The sequence below is a fragment of the Salvelinus fontinalis genome, chromosome 28, assembly GCF_029448725.1.
Source record: "Salvelinus fontinalis isolate EN_2023a chromosome 28, ASM2944872v1, whole genome shotgun sequence".
Classification (NCBI taxonomy): domain Eukaryota; kingdom Metazoa; phylum Chordata; class Actinopteri; order Salmoniformes; family Salmonidae; genus Salvelinus; species Salvelinus fontinalis.
The window spans coordinates 18,112,373-18,134,018 of NC_074692.1; the positions used below are offsets into that span (position 1 = coordinate 18,112,373).

The 21,646-nt window shown below is 39.3% G+C and overlaps 1 protein-coding gene across 1 annotated transcript in view; it reads right to left on the bottom strand.

Moving 5' to 3' along the window:
- Positions 1-21,646, bottom strand: part of LOC129825905 (versican core protein-like) — a 79,625-nt gene that overhangs the window by 49,310 nt on the left and 8,669 nt on the right. The window contains exons 3-6 of the mRNA XM_055886015.1: positions 10,789-11,169; positions 8,987-9,161; positions 7,081-7,208; positions 5,058-5,351 (exon numbers count right to left, since the gene is read on the bottom strand). Coding sequence (XP_055741990.1) covers positions 5,058-5,351; positions 7,081-7,208; positions 8,987-9,161; positions 10,789-11,169 — 978 coding nt within the window. The remainder of the gene's footprint in view (positions 1-5,057; positions 5,352-7,080; positions 7,209-8,986; positions 9,162-10,788; positions 11,170-21,646) is intronic.

Here is a 21,646-nt window from a genome sequence, read left to right on the forward strand (position 1 = left end):
TCCAGGGACCAATTATCTCTCCATTTTCCTCCTCTGCCACTCTTTCATCTAACTGACTAATGTTTATACAACATCTTCTTTGGTGTTTTGTGTTCCTGCAAGGGGAAATTGTGAAGAATTCCAGCCAATGGAAAAGGGGTTACTTGAAAAGCACTTAGGTGAGAACAAAACCAAAAAAGCACTGAAAGCGCTAAAATGGAATACACAAAGCGGGAGGTCAGGGTGCCCTGTTTGTGTGACCTCCTAACCCTGTGGGGACTTATCACACGGAGCGCTAGCGTCTCTCAGGGAGACCCAATAGCCTGGTAGGGGGCGGCTTATCTCGCTGACCCTCTTTTAAAAAGATGGAAAGCCCAGGTCAGAGGTCACCGAGGCTGACTGGCTTTAGAAGTCCGGCCAGTAACTTCGTCCATTAACCTAACGTCTGCTCCGATAACTACCAAGTGAGAGCGATGGAAAAGGGGAAACTCTGACAGCTGAAACAATCTGAAAGAGGAGGAAAGAGAGAGATAGGCTGACAGGTGCTGTATCTGCACTTTTTCGTCACACGGATATAGTCATGTTTAGATGTAGTTTATCTAACTTCATCAGATAAGTACAGTGCCTTCAGAAAGTGATCATACCCCTTGACTTATTTCAATTTTTTTGGGGGGTGGATCAGCTTTAATGGATTGTGGCTTCTATCAATGTAATTGTCTGCATAATTTCTAATCCCCTATACATATGTTTTTTATCTGTAAATGATTATTTCCATCTTTATTATTTCCCCCCTTAACCTACCACTCCTTCCCTAATTGGAGTAAACTAATTAAATATATTTTCCTTCTTAATTTTGTTGTGTGACACCCTGCATTCAAAATGGATTAAATCAAAACACCAATCTACACACAATACCAGATAATTACAAAGTGAAAACCCATTTGTAGACATTTTTGCCATTTATTGAAGTATTCCCCTGAGTCACGACTTTGTAGAAGCACCTTTGGCAGCGATTACTGCTCTGAGTTTTTCTGAGTAAGTCTTTAAGAGCTTTCCACACCTGGATTGTGCACGATTTGCCCATTATTATTTTCAAAATTCTCCAAGCTCTGTCAAATTGGTTGTTGATCATTGCTAGACAACCATTTTCAGGTCTTGCAATAGATTTTCAAGTGGATTTAAGTCAAAACTGTATGTCGGCCACATAGGAACATTCATTGTCTTCTTTGTAAGCAACTCCAGTGTAGATGTGGTCTTGTGTTTTAGGTTATGGTCCTGCTGAAAGGGGAATTCATCTGCCAGTGTCTGGTGGAAAGCAGACTGAAACAGGTTTTCCTTTAGGATTTTGCCTGTGTTTAGTTCCATTCCATTTCTAATTTATTCTGAAAAATTCCCCAGTCCTTAACGATTAGAAGCATACCCATAACATAGTGCAGCCACCACTATGCTTGAAAATATGAAGAGTGGTACTCAGTAGTAATGTGTTGTATTGGATTTGCCCCAAACATAACACTTCGTATTTAGGACAACAAGTTAATTGCTTTGCCACAATTTTTGCAGTATTAATTTAGCGCGTTGTTGCAAATAGGATACATGTTTAGGAATAGGTTTGTTCTTTACAGGCTTCCTATTTTTTCCTCTGTCAATTGGGTTAGTATTGTGGAGTAACTACAGTGGCTTGCAAAAGTATTCACCCCCATTGGCATTTTACCTATGTTGTTGCCTTACAACCTGGAATTAAAATAGATTTTTGGTGGGTATGAATCATTTGATTTACACAACATGCCTACCACTTTGAAGATGCAAAACATTTTTTATTGTGAAACAAACAAGAAATAAGACAAAAAAACTGAAAACTTGAGTGTGCGTAACTTTTCACCCCCCTAAAGTCAATACTTTGTCGGCCACATTTTGCAGCAATTACAGCTGCAAGTATCTTGGGATATGTCTCTATAAGTTTGGCACATCTAGCCACTGGGATTTCTGTCCAATCATCAAGGCAAAACTGCTCCAGCTCCTTCAAGTTGGATGGGTTCCGCTGGTGTACAGCAATCTTTAAGTCATACCACAGATTCTCAATTGGATTGAGGTCTGGGCTTTGACTAGGCCATTCCAAGCCATTTAAATGTTTCCCCTTAAACCACTTGAGAGTTGCTTTAGCAGTATGCTTGGGATCATTGTCCTGTTGGTAGTTGAACCTCCGTCCCAGTCTCAAATCTCTGGAAGACTGAAACAGGTTTCCCTCAAGAATTCTCTATATTTAGCGCCATCCATCATTCTTTCAATTCTGACAAGTTTCTCAGTCCCTGCCGATGAAAAACATACCCTACAGCATGATGCTGCCACCACCATGCTTCATTGTGGGGATGGTGTTCTCGGGATGATGAGAGGTGTTGGGATTGTCCCAGACGTTGTGTTTTCCTTGATGGACAAAAATCTAAATTTTAGTCTCATCTGACCAGAGTACTTCTTCCATATATTTGGGGAGTCTCTCACATACCTTTTGGCGAAGATCAAACATGTTTGCTTATTTCTGGGCTCTCTTCTGTAAAGCCCAGCTCTCTGGAGTGTACGGCTTAAAGTGGTCCTATGGACAGATACACCAATCTCCGCTGTGGAGCTTTGCAGCTCTTTCAGAGTTATCTCTGATTAATGCCCTTCTTGCCTGGTCCGTGAGTATTGGTGGGTGGCCCTCTCTTGGCAGGTTTGTTGTGGTGCCATATTCTTTCTATTTTTTAAATAATGGATTTAATGGTGCTCCGTTGGATGTTCAAAGTTTCTGATATTTTTGTATAACCCAACCCTGATCTGTACTTCTCCACAACTTTGTCCCTGAACTGTTTGGAGAACAGTTCATTTAATAAAGAATAATAACGTGAACACTACAAGCTACAAAACAATAAATGTGAAAACTGAAAACAGTCCTATCTGGTGCAGAACACAAAGACAGAAAACAATCACCCACAAACCAACACTGCAAACAGGCTACCTTAATATGGTTCCCAATCAGAAACAATGCAAAACATCTGCCTCTGATTGAGAACCATATTAGGCCAAACAACAAACCCAACATAGAAACACAAAACATAGACTACACCCACCCAACTCACGTCCTGACCAACTAAACAAAGACTAAACCAAGGAAATAAGGTCAGGAACGTGACAGCTTGCTTGGTGGTGCCCCTTGCTTAGTGGTGTTGCAGACTCTGCAGCCTTTCAGAACAGGTTTATATATACTGAGATCATGTGACACTTAAATAAAGTCCACCTGTGTGCTATCTAACTAATTATGTGACTTCTGAAGGTAATTGGTTGCACCAGATCTTATTTAGGGGCTTCAGAGCGAAGAGGGTGAATACCTATGCTCGCACCACTTTTCAATTTTTAGTTTTTTGAAGTTTTTGAAACAAGTAATTTTTTTCATTTCACTTTACCAATATGGACTATTTTGTGTATGTCCATTACATGAAAACCAAATAAAAATACATTTAAATTACAGGTTGTAATGCAACAAAATAGGAAAAACGCCAAGGGGGATGAATACTTTTGCAAGGCACTGTACAATGTTGTTGATCCATCTTTAGTTTTCTCATATCACAGCCATTAAACTCTGTAACGGTATTAAAGTCACCATTGGCCTCATGGTGAAATCCCTGAGCGGTCCCTTTCCTCTCTGGTAACTGAGTAATTAAGAACGCCTGTATCTTTGTAGTGACTGAGTTTATTTATACATTATCCAAAGTGTCATTAATAACTTCATCATGCTCAAAGGGATATTTAATGTAAAAAATATATATTTTTACCCATCTACCAATAGGTGCCCTTCTATGCGAGGCATTGAAAAACCTCCCTAGTCTTTGTGGTTGAATAAGTGTTTGAAATTCACTGCTGGAATGAGAGACCTTACAGATAATTGTATGTGTGGGGTACAGAGATGCGGTAGTCATTCATGCAACTTATTTTGTTACTTGTTAAGAACATTTTTAACTCCTGAACTTATTTAAGCTTACCATAACAAAGAGGTTGAATACTTATTGATTCAAGACATTTAAGAACATTTTTACTCCTGAACTTATTTAGGCTTGCCATGACAAACAGGTTGAATACTTATTGACTCAAGACATTTCAGATATATATATATTTTTTTTTTGTAAAAATCTGATAAACACTTTGGAATTGGGGTGTTGTGTGTAGACCAGTGCCAAAAAAAATCTACATTTTATCCATTTGAAATTCAGGCTGTAACACAACAAAATGGGGGGGAAAGCCAAGGGGTGTGAATACTTTCTAAAGGGACTGTATATTATGAACTATTTTAACACATTATATTTGTATATTTTATGAAGGAGTATGTGACTGTTTTCTCTGCTCAACTGTGCCAATGAGGTTATCCAAGGCTAACCACAGAGAAAGAAAACAAAAAATGTGTCCTGCCTTGAAGTACAGTATTACATGTAATAAAACCGGACAGACAATGATTGTGTAGGACTCTCCAATAAACTATTGGTAAGTAAATCATCCATTAGTATCACATTGGGCTATGCATCGAGTTCAAAGGCAGCATGAGTTTAGAATGATGATTTCACACTCCTGTTAGCCAATCCCAATTTGGTTCCAGAGGTAACGGTCGGTAACCCAAAAGGACATGCAGTGAGGTCAGTAATTCACTGTACTGGGCTACACAGCCTAGCTCTAGCACAAAACGCACAACGCTCTACATAGGGATCCGTTTCATCTGTTTTATTGATGGTTTCTTGTATCAACAAACAAAAGAAACACGAAAGTGACCATGCAAATAAACCTGACAATTGATTCAAGATGAGTTATAGACATTATATTGCAAGAAGACTGTTTTGTAGATATTTCATTATATGTGTCAGAGAGGTTGCTGCAAATATGAGGATTGGGGAGGGGTGCATGAGCTATACCCTAAGAGGGTAACATCGCAATTACTCACAGCGCTGGCCTTGAGCAAAAATACTAAACTCTATGAATAGTGTGAACTTAGAGTGCTTTTTCAAATCCAAAATGTAACATTTGCACATAGATGAGAACATAACAGTAAAATGTATGTTTACCTTTGAAGCAGTATGCTCCCAGCTGGGTGATGGGTTCTGGGAAGCCAGTCTGGTTCCTGTAGCGATACATGGTCCTGACGCCCAGCAGACCGCCGCCACACTGCATTCTGGGTACCGCGACGGGGTGGCGAGCGCTGCCGTCGGCCAGCCAGCCGTAGTCACACCTGTCCAGACCCTGTCTCCAGGCGGAGTGGAGCTGACCCGGCGACGCCAGGACGGCGTTCCTGCTCTCACACTCCTCCTTCGCCTCCTCAAACGTCATCTTATAGGTCACAGGTGCGTAGTACACCTCACCTGCAACAAATAGGGGTTACATGTAAAATACAACTTTCTAGTGACTGAGGATCAGGATGTTTTAATAAATAGTCTATGTTTGCCATGACTGATTTAGTGTGCTGAAATACTGAACTGTTACTGCTTACACTAACAATAGTGGTATCACTAAGTTATACCTACATTTAAGTTCAGTCCTCACTATTATAAGAATTTGGATTTACCTTTTCAGAAACTTCTATGTGACAGTGCTTCAATATATCCAGTCGATATGGATATGGGGGAATGACTTATCATTCCAATTTGACCATGGTAGCAGTTGCATAGAGATATAGACCCATAATTACAACCTAGTGTCAATGCTGTGGAGAGCTCTGGGCCCAAACGTTCTCCCACTAATTCGTTTGGGACTACAGTACAGCATTCATTCCATTATCCTGAGGTGGGCTAGCAATGCTGACTATGTGTTTGCACTCACAAAGACAGTCTGTCTATCATTCCATTAGGTCCCCCACAGTGGGTGTGGCAGTCCACAGTTAATGTAGTCAAATTAATCTTTCAAAACGTAGGTTTCCCGCTAAATGAAGATGACAACACTTATTGGCTGTGTACTTAACTTGGACAACATAATCAAACACGTCAGAACAGACACCATACTTGAGCAACTACATCTGCTCCTCAGCTGGCCCCCGTCACACTGCATAAAGATCAATACCACTAATACACCACCGTTACACATGCCAATGATATTATCGTACTCCTCGCTGACTGATCCAATGATCCAGAATGACACCCCCTTAGCCATATGACCCTCAACCTGATGTGGTGGGGGATATATGTGGGCTAAATGTTGCATAGCCCAAATATCTTTCGCCTCACGCCTGCACTCTTAGAAAACAAGGGTTCCAGAAGGGTTTTTCAGCTGTCCCCATAGGAGAACCCTTTTTGGTTCAAGGTAGAACCCTTTTCCAAAGAGGGTTCTACCTGGAACCAAAAGGGTTCTTCTACCTAGTACCAAAACGGCTTCTACCAAGGTTTCTCCTATCGAGACCTACTAAGAAACCTTTTCAGTTCTAGAAAGCACTTTTCTTTCTAAACGTCTGCCTTCAGTTCAGTGACGTGAGGAGTGATGTTAGAGCTTATAAACGAGCAATGGGGCATTCTGCAACTGAGGTTCAATTTATCATCAGGCTCAGCATGGAGGATACACAAAGAGATGATAAAGTGCATTGGCAGCTCTGAAGCTTTTCCTTTATGGTGCCAGCAGCTTTTAAAGCTCCCATTATCACATCGTTTCTGGTGTCTTTTTTTAGAGCCTTTTAGAGCCTGGTCCAATGTTGAGAGACTGACAGCTTGTCTCTGTTGATCGCTGTGATTGTCAGGGGAAAAACGTTTGGCACTTTGCTGATTGTCAAAGTTACATAGAGTTACTGTACCTTTCACTCATTTCTATTTACATACCCCAAAATGTGTTATAAACGGTCAACAAAACAAGAAGTAGCCCAGTAAATATTTGGAGAGGAAATGCCTCACCAGGTGCATTTACTTGCTTACATTAAAATACAAGACAAAGACCTACATTGTACATTGTCACCTCTTTCCATCTCCAGGTGTATAGAAATTCACTTCTCCCCTAACTAGCATCAGTGTACTCAGCACCTGTGCGTGGGTCAATTGGATGTGCTGATCCTGCATAGAATTTAATTGTATGTATCACCAGGACACTACGTCCCACATTTTTTTCTCTTACCATTCAGCTTGTCCACATAACAGTACACGTCATAGGTCTCTGTGGCCTTTCGGGGTCCATATGTCCTCACCCCAGGCTTCCTCTGCAGGTTTCCATAGCAGCCAGGTCTCGGTCTAGTGATTGGGTATCTAAATATGCAAAGAAAAGATAAGATAATTGAATTGATCTGTAACCGGAAATGTCACTGTGTCAGTCACACCATAAAATTACGACAAAGGCAAAAGGGACTGCCTTGTGAGTTAGAATACAGCTGGAAATGTCACTGGCTTGAACAATCTCAGTAGACGTGCAGTTCACATTCAGGCCAATGACAACTATGGCAGAGTGGGTAAACCAAGCAGTTTTATACTTTAGGCCCTGTAAAAAAACAGTTACCAGTAGCCTGGGAGCCAGTCCTTTTCTGATTAAACCAAAGATGTCTACTTTGTCTTTGACACAAATGGACTAGAATATATAATTGATGGTCATCTTTATTTTTAGGGGGTAGATCAGCTTAGTACTCAAGATATATTGTAGATTCCATCAATTGAATTGTCTACATAATTTCCAATCCCTAATATAAAAAAATATATTTATATACATATCTTTTTAAAATATATTTTACCCTTACCCTACCACCCCTCAGCTAATTGGAGTAAACAAATGGACAACAACACTTCAGCTTCTACTTCCAGCTTAAACATACTATATACATTTATGGACACAATGTATTTTAAAATAGTTATCTTTTGTTTGTTTTAATAACATCCTTCAGCTACCATCAACCCCTCTCTATCTCGTAACACCATCCACTTTTGATTGGTCTCTGAAGTCTCTGAAGACCATCCAGTTGTATTTCTATTTTGCCATATATTTTTAACTGTGCTGTTTATCAAAAATGCTGAACCTATATACATTTTACGGACACAGTATATTTTTTATTAGTAATCTTCTTGTTTTTAATCCCACCCTTCAACACCACAACCCCTCCCATCTATCTCGTAACACCATCCATTTTTGATTTGTCTTTTACAAATATTTTTCAGCTGTGATGTTTCACAAAAGTTCTGAGCCTTTCTGTTCTCATAGTTTCTACATATTGAAAATTACAGATAAACATATTTGCTAAAAGTGTTATTATATTATTGATCGATTGACTATGACTTTTCACATCACCCAGAAGTGTTATCTGCAGAGTTATCTCCAGGTAAATGTTGCACTTCTTCAACCATTCCTGGACCTGCGACCAAAAACAAGCTACATATGGACAGTACCAAAACAAATGAGCTAATAATTTGGTCTCTTCGCAGCAAAATCTGCAAAGCTGGGACGGTTGTATCCCCCATATATATATATAACATTCTATTGGTTCCAAGAATATAACATAATAATTTAAATTGAAAAATTATACGTTTTGAATCTGCCATTGTTTTGCCTATCAGTTCATAAACTATGTGGCGTGGAATCGGTACATCGAAAATCTCTTCCAAACTATTTTGCAATATATATTGCACAGCTGTCAATTTTTGGGTCCTTAAATGAAACTGGTATACCTTTTAATTCATCGCCATTTTGTTTTACCAATTTTGGTCTTTAATTCAAGGCCAAAAGAGAAGTTCCTTACTTTTTCCCCTTTCTACTTGCCTCTTCCATTTTTTGCAGTAATGCTGCAATTAGTTGGTTGTAATTTTGGGTAGAACAGACATTTCCATATATTTTTGTTAGCTACGTGTGTGAAATAACTCCACCGGTCCTATTTATGATATAATTGAATGTTTATTTATCAATTAGTATTTTGGAGCTTAACCACAATATTTGTTTTATTATTTGTTCTGTCTTTTCTGGTGGATTAAATTGAAATCGCAACCACCTTTCAATTTCTTGTTTTAGAAATAGAGATATTTTGGAGATTATTTCATTTTCTTACCTAACTGACAGATCTGCGATCCAACCTGCATCACAGTGGTCAAAGCCGTCCTCATACGCTGATTTCAGCTGGTCAGGCGTGGCAATGGAGGCTCCTACGGTTTGGCAGGCCTGGACAGCACTCTCATAGTTCATGGTGTACCTGCTGGTGCTTGCCCGGTAGTGAAACACAACACCTAGGAATAAACACATACATACATAAAGACAAATTAGGTCCTGTGTAAAAAAAGTTAAAGAGTACTACTGAATCAGGGGTAATGTCTAAAGTTTTGGTCACGTTGGCAGTTTGAAGTGACTCAAATAAAAAAAAATGAACTTTTTCCTGCAGCCAAAAATAGGATATTTCAAGTCACATGTCAAACAACCTTCGTAGATGGTTTGAAGTCAGATACAAATCGTATTCCGTCCATGGCAGGCATTGTTGTCAGCTTAGCTTGCTACATAACTTCTGAGATATCAGCCTGCACGACTGCCCACTCACTCGCCATTACTATGACAACTAGCGTAGCCATGTCAGCAAATTACTTCTCTCTGAACACACACAAATCCCGATTTGACCACTTGTAACTTGCCGATTGTACAGTCAGTATTCCCAAACGGATTTGAAAAACGAAAACAATTTGAGCATTAAGGCCTGCAGTGTGAACAAGGCTAAATAGCACACGTGTGAAATAAATCAAGGTCTACATTTCTTGTGATGATACAGTATATTACAATTTGGTGGAAGATTACTAGAATCCTCCGCAATGACCACAAGATAACTCTGGATGATTTAAAGACGATGCCATGGCCCTGACTTCCCATATTTGTGAAAAGAGACTGACTGATGCCTTGATTATAATTGAAGACAGTTGGCGAGATGAGCGGTTGGGTCTCTGTGAAAGCCAAAGCTATCCCATATCAACCCATGCCCGTTTTCAACATATCCCAAATTTGAGCTATGTCTCCCAGATGAAGTAACTCCCGAAATAAAGATGGGGGAATAGAGGCTTATTAAGTTAAGATTTACACCACAGTTCGCTACACAGTTAAATGATAGTGCAGCGGTAATCAGCGGTAATCAGTCTGGTAATATGAGGCTACGGTGCAGATGGCATAGCTTTGGAACTGTTCTATCCAACTTGAAACATAGACTATAAACAGCAAGATTCAGCTTTTATGGTAACACCTTTTCCATGACTGACCGTAGCGGGTTTGTCTTTACTCTGATCATGCAGTTTCCCTGATGAGAAGACTCAACGAGCCTATCCACTACCTTCTGTTTACAATCAGAAACTGCCTTCAAGGAAACCCAGAGGAGATACATCTCTAGTGAGAATGTGTGCCCATAGCACAAAATGCAGGAAACCCCGAGTCTACAGTCAACACGTGCTCCTTCATTTCATCTTTACTGATTGGCACACTGAGGGAAAGTGCTTTTGATTTGTCACTAAAACGTATCCGCCACCGCCCACTACATTCAAAGCTTGGCTCATTAACTTCAGAAGTATTAATATTTTTCCAACATGAACTTACCAGGGTGTCAATGTGCCTAGAAGATTTTTGCTCCAGCATAAGGGGATGAGCAGAGAAACGGACTATACTTATAATTGTAAATGTTTTGAGGGTGGATTAAGTAAGCATCAGCAAAACCGTTATGCCAAATATAAGCGTCATACCAACAACAACAAAAATTCCGTAGCACACAAGACTGAACTGGGCATACTATTATAAGGTTAACCTTCACTCGACCTCTTATACATTTTAGAGAGGTGTAAATAACAGCGGTGAAAAGAGGCAGAAGATAAACCAGATGACACCAACCGTTGACATTGAGGTTGACCGTGTCCTGCGTGTCCTCGATGCCGTACATGACCTCACAGCGGTAGGTGCCGGCATCGCTGGCTCGGAGCTTCACCATGGTCAGAGAAGAATCCCCCACATCCTCTGGGTGGCTGGGCACCGACACACGATTCCTGTAGGTGGAGCCTATTTTAATCTTGCCATTTTGGGCCACCAGCACTGTGGATTCCTTTTCTCCATCCATTTTGGTCCATTTGATGCGCAGGTAGTCGGTGCTGGGGGTGGTGCCATTGGCGTTGGTGGCGGGCATGGTAGTGGGTATGGTGGAGAAGTGGCACGGCAAAACTACCTTCCCCGAGAGGGAGCCACTCACGGGCCTCGTCATGGTTAATGTGTTGGAGACTGGGAAACAAAGTACAAAAAGTCTTGGTAAGGCAGTCAAAATGGATAGGTTACTGAACAAGTGCATGTTTTTTCACAATCAATGGAATCAGAGAACAACAATGTTAGCTGTGGCACAGTATCAGCATGGGTGATACTGGACAACAACAACACACACTATATTGATTCAAGGTTGTCCACTTTGACCACACTACCTATGTTTTTATTCTATGTGTTTATGCAAGATCTTAATAAAAAGTAAAACATTCTATTCAAACTTCAAATCAGTCTTTAAAGATGTTTAATTAGTCAAGTGGGTAACGTTTTACATTAAGTTGCCCCTACTACTATGTAACTACACAGTAATAACTGTAGTAACGACAATGTAATTACAAGGTAACAAGGTTGCAGTGCTATCAGTTATTACTCAATTGGAACATGGAATGTGTAATTACAAATCCACTTGCTTGTATTACCATTAAATCCACATGTAAACAGGCTCCTGAAGGGATCTATCCCCAAGCCATAAGACTGCTAAATAGATTACAAAATGGCTTCACAGTTTGACCCTTGTATTTATTTAAATGTTTGCACTGTCTCTATGCACATGAATAGGCCTCTACGCGCTCACGCACACTGACACTCCAACACACACGTAACATTGTTATGGGAATTTTATGAATAATGACTAAATAAGGTATACATTTAATGCAGATCTGTTATATTTAATGCAGAATTGTAACAAACAGAATTCTAACCAGTCTGATAAATTGATGTTTCTACACTTAAAAGAGGAAGTGTTAACCTCTTTGGGCTGCAGGGGCAGTATTGAGTAGCCTGGATAAAAGGTGCCCATTTCAAACGGCCTCGTACTCAATTCTTGCTCGTACAATATGCATATTATTATTACTATTGGATAGAAAACACTCTCTAGTTTCTAAAACCGTTTGAATTATATCTGTGAGTAAAACAGAACTCATTTTGCAGCAAACTTCCTGACAAGTGAAAAACCTGAAATCGATGCTCTGTTCTAGGCCCTGCCTATAAATGTCCTTGATATTTATTAGTATAGATGCACGTCATACGTCTTCCACTAGATGTCGACAGGCAGTGAGAGAAGAAATGGAGTGTATAACTTGATCTGGGGTCGAATAAAAGCTCTCGGCATGACGTGTCACCAGTTTCCTGTTTTCTGGAGAACGCGTGAAGGGACCTGGTTTTGCCTTCTGAAAAGCTGCCGTTATAGACGACTAATATTTCCGGCTTTGATTTTATTTGATACATGTGACAATATCATTGTAAAGTATGTTTTTTCAATATAGTTTTATTAGATTATTGAAATTTATTCGGGACGTTAGGCGTGTTGCGTTGTATGCCTTTGTTCAGGAAGGAGAGCTTCGCGCTACTTTGCTAGCTTTCCGTGCTAATTGACTGGAGAAGAGGACATTCTAAAACCAAACGACGATTGTTCTGGACAAAGGACCCCTTGTACAACATTCTGATGAAAGATCATCAAAAGTAGGACCCATTTTATGATGCTATTTCATATATCTGTCGAACATGTGAAATAGTCGTTTGCGCCCAGATTTTGGGTACTCTCTCGCTATAACTAAGCTGGATGTCGTAATGAAGTTATTTTTAGAATTCTAACACGGCGATTGCATTAAGAACTAGTGTATCTATCATTTCCTATACAACATGTATTTTTTAGCAATGTTTATGAATAGTTATTTTGTCAGAATATGTGAGTGTCAAAAAAATATCCGGACGTTGTGGGAAAAAGATGCTACGGTAGCACAATGTATAACCACTGATTTCAGCTCTAAATATGCACATTTTCGAACAAAACATAAGTGTATGTATAACCTGATGTTATAGGACTGTCATCTGATGAAGCTTATCAAGGTTAGTCAAAAATTATATATCTTTTGCTGGTTTGTTACGATCGCTAACTTTTGCTGCTGGGGAATGGCTTGTGTTTCTGGCTATTGTGGTAAGCTAATATAATGCTATGTTGTGTTTTCGCTGTAAAACACTTAAGAAATCGGAAATATTGGCTGGAATCACAAGATGCCTGTCTTTCATTTGCTGTACACCATGTATTTTCAGAAATGTTTTATGATGAGTATTTAGGTATTTGACGTTGGTGTCTGTAATTACTCTGGCTGCTTCGGTGCCATTTCTGACGGTAGCTGTGATGGTAGCTGTAATATAAAACTGATTTATAGCTCAAATATGCACATTTTTCGAACAAACATAGATTTATTGAATAACATGTTATAAGACTGTCATCTGATGAAGTTGTTTCTTGGTTAGTTTGGTTGGTTCTTGGTTAGTTAGGTTGGTTTTGTGCATGCTACCTGTGCTGTGAAAAATGTCTGTCCTTTTTTGTATTTGGTGGTGAGCTAACATAAATATACGTGGTGTTTTCGCTGTAAAACATTTTAAAAATCGGATATGTTGGCTGTATTCACAAGATGTTTATCTTTCAAATGCTGTATTGGACTTGTTAATGTGTGAAAGTTAAATATTTCTAACAAATATATTTTGAATTTCGCACCCTGCACTTGAGCTGGCTGTTGTCATAAGTGTACCGACGTCGAGCTTGCAGCCAGAAGAAGTTAATCAATGATAGGTGCTTAATTATTCTAGACAGATTCACTAGGTTTCTACTTTGTAGTTAAACCAGAATTGATAGGAAGGACGGCAGGTGCGGAAAGACCTGAGGTAACGTGCACTACCACAAATAAAAAATAACGTAAGGAAGGAAGGGATATAGTAGGTGTTGTTAGATAGGACGGTCGTTTTGTACAAATAGGATAACAATAAATTCAAAAGACATACCTAAATAAAGTCAATACCTTAATCTGTATATGGGAAGTAGTCCGGGACTATAAGAAGTAGCGATAGATATATTAAAATAGGTGGAGATATAAACTAGGCTTGGTGAGAAAGGAAGGTAATTATATGTGAACGAGATAACTTAAACTATCCAATACTGAAAGAAATGAATATCCTAAATTAAGGAGAGGGAAACTTAATTTAGGGGAGTGAGATATGAGATATTAACGTTGAAAGTCCCAAGGAACAATAGCTTATAATGAGCTTATAATTGTATACGGGTGAGATCTAATGTCCAATCAAAAGTCAATAGATAAAGTTTCCAGAAAGGAGAAACACACATTAAAAATTACATATACATAGAGTGTGTGGAAAATACCATAGAACATAGCTATAGTAATCAGATAACAGTAAAAAGCTATGTTCCTCTTTCTAGCACACACATAGACCATAGGGACCAGTCATAGATGCACACACCATAGAGTGTGAGAAGAGATCAGAGTTTTAAATAATACATACATAGACCATAGAAATACATACACATAGATAGTGATAAATACCATAGTGACTAGGAAAGGCAAGGATTTAATAAACATGGGTAGCAAATCCTCAAAAGAGGTCCCGGAGATAGGCACTTCATGAAACAGAGAGATAAAAGAAACATTGATTTCGTTCAAAAATTGGGGTAAAATCATGAATTTGAGGGACGTTTGGATGTGGAAAAGCTACAATCGCTTATAAAACAAATACATAAGGAATATGGAAAGGATGTGAAGAAGCTGAGTAAACAAGGGTTGAACACAGCTAGGGTCTGGCTTTCGGAAGCCAGGAAAAGAGCAGAGGGAGAAAAGAAAAAGAAGGAAGATAAAATTAGCAAGCAGGAGGAGGAAAGGATAGGGCTAGCTGCCCTAGAAAAAGTCAAGGAAAGTGGATAGAGACAGTCAAAACAAAGGGGAAGATAGATGCTTTAACGTTTTCAAACCGGGTCATTTTGCTAGAGATTGTGAGGCACCATGTAAACATTGCACTAGAGTTGGGCACAACTACCTAAATTGTAATTCAACTAAGGAGAAGGTAAGGTGCAACAATCGGGATAGAGAGAGGAAGGCAAGGGAAAATAAAAAGGACACAAAATGTTTCAATTGTAATAAAGACGGACATTTCGCTAGAGAATGTGAAACACCTTGTAAACATTGTGATAAAAAGGGCCATAATCACCGCGATTGCAAACAGAAACCACAGAGAAGGGAGGTAAGAAGGAGAAAGAGAGAGAGGTAGTAGCAGCAGAAAGGCAAGTGTAAAGAGAGAGACAGAGGCAACGAAAGCGAGAGCAGAGAGGGAGTTACATGGAATTTTTGAAGTTTTTATTTTCTGAGTTTAAATTAAACACAGGAATTCTTTTGATAAAGGGATGTTCTGGGAACCTGGGGTACAACATGCAGAAAATGTCTACTTAACAATAATAAAAAAATGTGTTTAATATAGTAAGGAACACTTCTTTGAAGTGGTGATATGACTATCATAACTTTCCATTGTGGTCTGATCAGCCTCATTGGAAAGCCATTTGGATGGAGGTTCTAAGGTTATTGGTAATACTGAGTTTAAGGTATTTTAATACAACAAGGCGGTGAAATGAATATTATAGTGTATTATATTTTCTTAGATGAATACGGTGAGACAATTAGTTAGGATACGTTTTAATTATGGTAGACTCATGTTAAGTATTTAGGACATATTTTAAGCCAACAGGGCAGAGAAAGAAAAACGATGAAGGTAGAAAAATAGTGATTTTATAAGCGTTAAATTTAATTATGAACAGAAATATGTTGCAGTTCTTAGGGATGGTAAATTACTGTAGATAATGTATCCCATACTATGCAACATATATTAAATTATTGATGAGACTGATAAGATTACGATTAACCCAGGTTAAATTTAATTATGAACAGAAATATGTTGCAGTTCTTAGGGATGGTAAATTACTGTAGATAATGTATCCCATACTATGCAACATATATTAAATTATTGATGAGACTGATAAGATTACGATTAACCCAGGTTATTGTTAGATAAAATACAGTGGACTCCTGAAGGAGAGATTTCATTAGTACAGACAACATATACTATGTTTAGCAGTATTTTGTCTTTATCTAATCATTTGAAGATTTGGATTTAAATGGTAGAAATATGACAAGGAAATATGGCATCTGTTGTGATCCAGGATCATTGAGAGTATCGGGATAATTTAGTTGAACTATATAATTATCTTATAGATTACTACATAGAAATGTTGAGTTCTATAAAATGCATTAGTGAAAACAGGGAGACAGTGAGACAGTTAGTCAATATTTGAAACCATATCTGGTATTGACAGCAATGGGAAAGAAAATTAAATTTGATCTTCCAGGTGTAAGCAACATTTTTATATACGTGGATGATATTCTGTTGTAAAATACCTCACGGGAGGGCTGTAAAGTTGATACTCTTGCTCAATTCCTCTTTTTAGCAGACCAAGGTATACAGGGTTACTTAGTGATTTGATCTATGGTAAGGTTTTGACAGCAAAATACAGCATTGTATGGACAAGCGAGGCAGAGAAACAGTTTGTGACAATTAAACCGTTATTGATATCTGACACTGTTCTGGCATTTCCTAGGTATGACCGTGAATTCACACAGACTGTGGATTGCAGGGAGGGGTTCATGACATCAGTGTTGACTCAGAAACACGGAGGGAAGAATAAGCCAGTGGCCTATTATTCCTCCCGTCTTGATGAGGTGGCGCAAGCAATGCCCCTATGTTTGCAGTCAGTGGTGGCTGTGGAGGACTCAGCCTCTTTAGTACTTTAGCATGATTTGACACTGAGTGTACCACATGCCGTCTCAATCCCATTGTTAGAACATAAAATGGCCTACATGTCACCGGCTAGACATTTGTCTTGTATGATTATTTTGTTAAATATGCCAAAACGAACAATTGAGCGATGTACTACTTTGAACACCTCCACTCTAATTCCTATAGCCACCGATGGGTGTCCCCATGACTGTGTAGCGGAGACGAAGAAAGTAGTTTCCCTCAGACCAGATCTAACTGATTTTCCTTCGCCAGATGCTGAAATAACTATGTTTGTTGATGGATCTTCCAGAAAGAACCCAGATGGCTCCAATGCTACTGGTTATGCAGTTGTGACTCTCACTGAGGTCTTGGTAGCTGAAGCTTTACAAAATATTACTTGGCTCAACAAGCTGAAATTGTTGTCCTTACCAGGGCTTGTGAGTTGGCGAATGGGTAAATGCATTACGATACATACTGATAGTGCTTATGCTTTTAACACAGTTCATGTATTTGCAGCTCAGTGGAGAGACAGGGGCATGGTTACCACAGCGGGTAAACCCATTACCCATGCGCAGCTCATCTTGAATTTACTAGAGGCAGTTTTATTACCAAAAAAGGTAGCAATTTGTAAATGTGAAGCACATACTAAAGGCATGGACAGCGTCAGCATTGGTAATAGACTGGCTGATGAGGAAGCTAAGAGAGCTGGTGGAAAACCACACTCACACACAGACCGACACTAAAAAGAGGGAGTTAGTATTGATACAGAGATACTGAAGAAAAGTCGGCTTAGAGCCCCCATTAAGGAATTGTCTAGAAAAGTTAGCTATTTGTAAGTCTATTTGTAAGTAAGTGTGAGGCCCACACGAAGGGCAGTGACAGTATTAGCTGCGGCAACAGGAAGCAGATGCGGAAGCGAAAAAGGCCGGTTTTAAACCACAGCCATTAAAGCAGTTGTTTAAAGAGGGAGTTCAACATAGACATAACTATATTGAAAGATTGTCAGCCCAAGTGTACCAGTGAAAGAGATTCCAAAATGGGAAAAGTTAGGAGCATTTTAGAAGAACGATATTTGGGAACTCAGTAATATTGATACATGGGCCAGCCATGTATCAAAATGGGGGATAGTGGAGTAGGAGGTAGAGCAGGTCAGGAAAGACCTACTTAACTTCCTGAGGGCAGGGGGCAGCATTTTTACTTTCGGAAAAATAGCATGCCAAATTTCAACTGCTTGCTACTCATCCCCAGAATATAAGATATGCATATTATTAGTAGATTTGGATAGAAAACACTCTGTCGTTTCTAAAACTGTTTGGATCATGTCTGTGAGAATAACAGAACTTATGTAGGAGGCAAAACCCTGAGGACAAACCATTCAGAATTTGTATTTTTTTGATGTCACTGTCTGTTCAATGAGGTTTCTTAGAGACACCAGATTTCTAATGGACTTGCTTGCAGTTCCTACCGCTTCCACTGGATGTCACCAGTCCTTGGAAATCGGTTGAGGTTATTCCTTTGTGTAGTGAAGAAGTAGGGCTATCGTAAATGAGGGTCACATGAAGTACATTTTTTGAGAGAGTCACGTTACGAAAAAAGTTGCGTCAGTTTGTTTTCTTTTTGTATTGACACAGATCATCCCGTCTTCAAATTGATCGATTATTAACGTTTAAAAATACCTAACGTTGAATTACAAAAGTAGTTTGAAATGTTTAGGTAAAGTTTACATGTGACTTTTGATATATTTTGTAGTGACTTGGCGAAAGTTGGAAGCTGTGTTTTTCTGGATGAAACGGTCCAAATAAATTGACATTTTGGATATATATTGACGGAATTAATCGAACAAAAGGACCATTTGTGATGTTTATGGGACATATTGGAGTGCCAACAAAAGAATTTCGTAAAAGGTAAGGCATGATTTATATTTCATTTCTGCGTTTTGTGTCGTGCTTGCAGTGTTGAATTATGCTACTCTCTTTGTTTACTGTTGTGCTATCATCAGATAATAGCATCTTATGCTTTAGCCAAAAAGCCTTTTTGAAATCTGACATGTTGGCTGGATTCACAACGAGTGTAACTTTCATTTGGTATCTTCCATGTGTGATTTAATGAAAGTTTGATTTTTATATCATGTTATTTGAATATGGCGCGCTGTATTTTCCCTGGCTATTGGCCGGTGGGACGTTTGCGTCCCACCTGCACCAGAGAAGTTAAAAATAATTTTAAAAATTGTTATGAAATTCTAGCTAATCAGATAGAACAAATAGAATGACAGAGTTAGGGACCAGAACAAGTAAGTTGAAGTTGAAGATATAATCAGATAGAATAAATGAGAAATTGTTTGTTAACCAAACCTGTATGTCCAAGATTTTATGCACTACATGTGAATTACAGGAGAAGGTGATTCACGCAGTCCAGTCAATGAGTTGAATAGGTGGAGTGCAGCCCCGTTGGGAGGGGCCATACCAAGTACTCCTGGCGACAGCCTTCTCGGTGAGAATAGCTGAAAGAGCTACCTGGGGTCGTATCACACATTGTAGCAGGGTAAGACACACTGACACTGTCGAACAATCACAGGGGTAGGAGCATAACCGGAACCAACAGGGTACGGGGGCCAACTCTCTACTGAAGATTCCTTATACCCGACCTTTCCCCGCTGTGAGCGTTCATAGAAGTGAAAGTGTGGCTTGGCCTCTGGCTGATGATGTGTTCTCTGGGAGAGGGTGGAGCTTTACAGGAGTGCTGGTCGTCCTGAGCTGTCTGATTGTGGGAGCCATATTCCTGATACACCATGAGCCACCGAGAAGGCTAAAAAGGTGGTAACTTGACCCATAGTTTAGACGATGAGGATTTTGTATTAACCAAGCATCAATGATCATTTAATCTGGATAAACAGGAAGTGAGAGTGGAGATTGGGACACAATTCACAATTCGACAAGAACTTGATAGTGCCTCGAATTTCACGGCGTCATCCCCTTTGTGGCCGTACAGCACAAAAATCCATGCCTTTTGAAGCCAGTGGCCGTTGTGCACTTGGCCCGTAGTGCTGCGTTGAGCCCTTCTCCCTGAGTGCTGCACGCTCCTAAGCACCTCTCACTCACATGACTCTCCATCACGTGATCAGGTCTTTCTCACAGGCTACAAGTGAAGACAGACACATAGGGGACGCAACTGCACACATTCTTGTCTAATTCCGAGGTGCATATTGAAGATATTGGAAGAACTGCCCACATTTACTTTTTGTCAGCCAACAAGATGAGTAGGCCTAACGAACAGCAAAATCACTAGAGTACGTCAATCTACTATCCCCGATAGTACAACAGTTGACCTATTCTATTCTGTGCAAGAAATACATATTCCTTACATAGTCTGGGACATTTGTGGGATGCAATAGATCCCAAATTAATACAACCACTAGCATCAAAATACCTTTTTTACGCAATGTGGCTGAAGCAACAGATCAGAACATTTAGCTTAATGTTCATAAACTATCAGGATATTTCTTCACATTATAAGCGCAGCAATGCGCACATGGCAGTAGGCTATAAACACGAATGTTCAATTAGCGTGAAAACACCATTATCAAAAGTGACCGCAAATGCGGATATGCATGTGATGCTTTTATTATAAAGGTGCATTTTTATGGTGAAAATGATCTTCCCCAAACTTGAAACTCACACACTGCTTATGTATGCCAGTTATGCTCTAAACCCCTTGTAAAGAAAAGGAATGTGCTTAATGACGGCCTACCAAAAGCAAAAAGGCCTCATGCCGGGCTGGGGGCTGGGTTAAAAAATATAAATACATGTAATAAAAATATAGGACAAAACACACACCACTACAACGAGAGACAACACAACATAAAGAGAGACCTAAGATGACAACATAGCATGGCAGCTGCACATGATAACACAGCATGGTAGCAACACGTGTTGCTATGATTTGAAAAAGTCCCGTTTGTGACTTCAGTTTCTTATGTTGGGCTTCATTCACAAGTGATAATATATAGGCTAATATTGTCACCCATCAGACTATTCTTGATTTAATCTTGCCTTTACATATACTAAATAATATACAGTACCAGTCAAAAGTTTGGACACAACTACTCATTCAAGGGTTTTTCTTTATTTTTACTATTTTATACATTGTAGAATAATAGTGAAGACATCAAAACTATAAAATAACACATATGGAATCATGTAGTAACCAAAAAAGTGTTCAACAAATCAAAATACATTTTACATTTTAGATTCTTCAAAGTAGCCACCCTTTGCCTTGATGACAGCTTTGCACACTTGTGAGTCTCTCAACCAGCCTCAAGAGGTAGTCACCTGGAATGCTTTTCCAACAGTCTTGAAGGAGTTCCCACATATGCTGAGCACTTACTTGTTGGCTGCATTTCCTTCACTCTGCAGTCCAACTCATCCCAAACCATCTCAATTGGGTTAAGGTCGGGGTGATTGTGGAGGCACTTCCAAACTTTTGACTGGTACTGTATGTGTGAAATGTGTTTTGACTTGGAATGGACCATTATCATGCACCTATCTTGAAACAGGGACAACAGGAAGAAATACATATCATTTAAGTACTAAAATAGCGAATAGAAGACGCTTTTCCAGTGGTTCATTTTCATACCAGTCAGGTAGTGTCACGATCGTTATAAGGAGTGGACCAAGATGCAGCGTGGTATGTTTCCATTCTCTTTATTTTCAAGAGAAACTCAAAGAAAAAACATTGAATTACAAAACGAAACGTGAAGCTACAATAGTTCTCACAGGCAACTATACAAAGTCAAGATCCCACAAACGACAAAGAGGAAATGGCT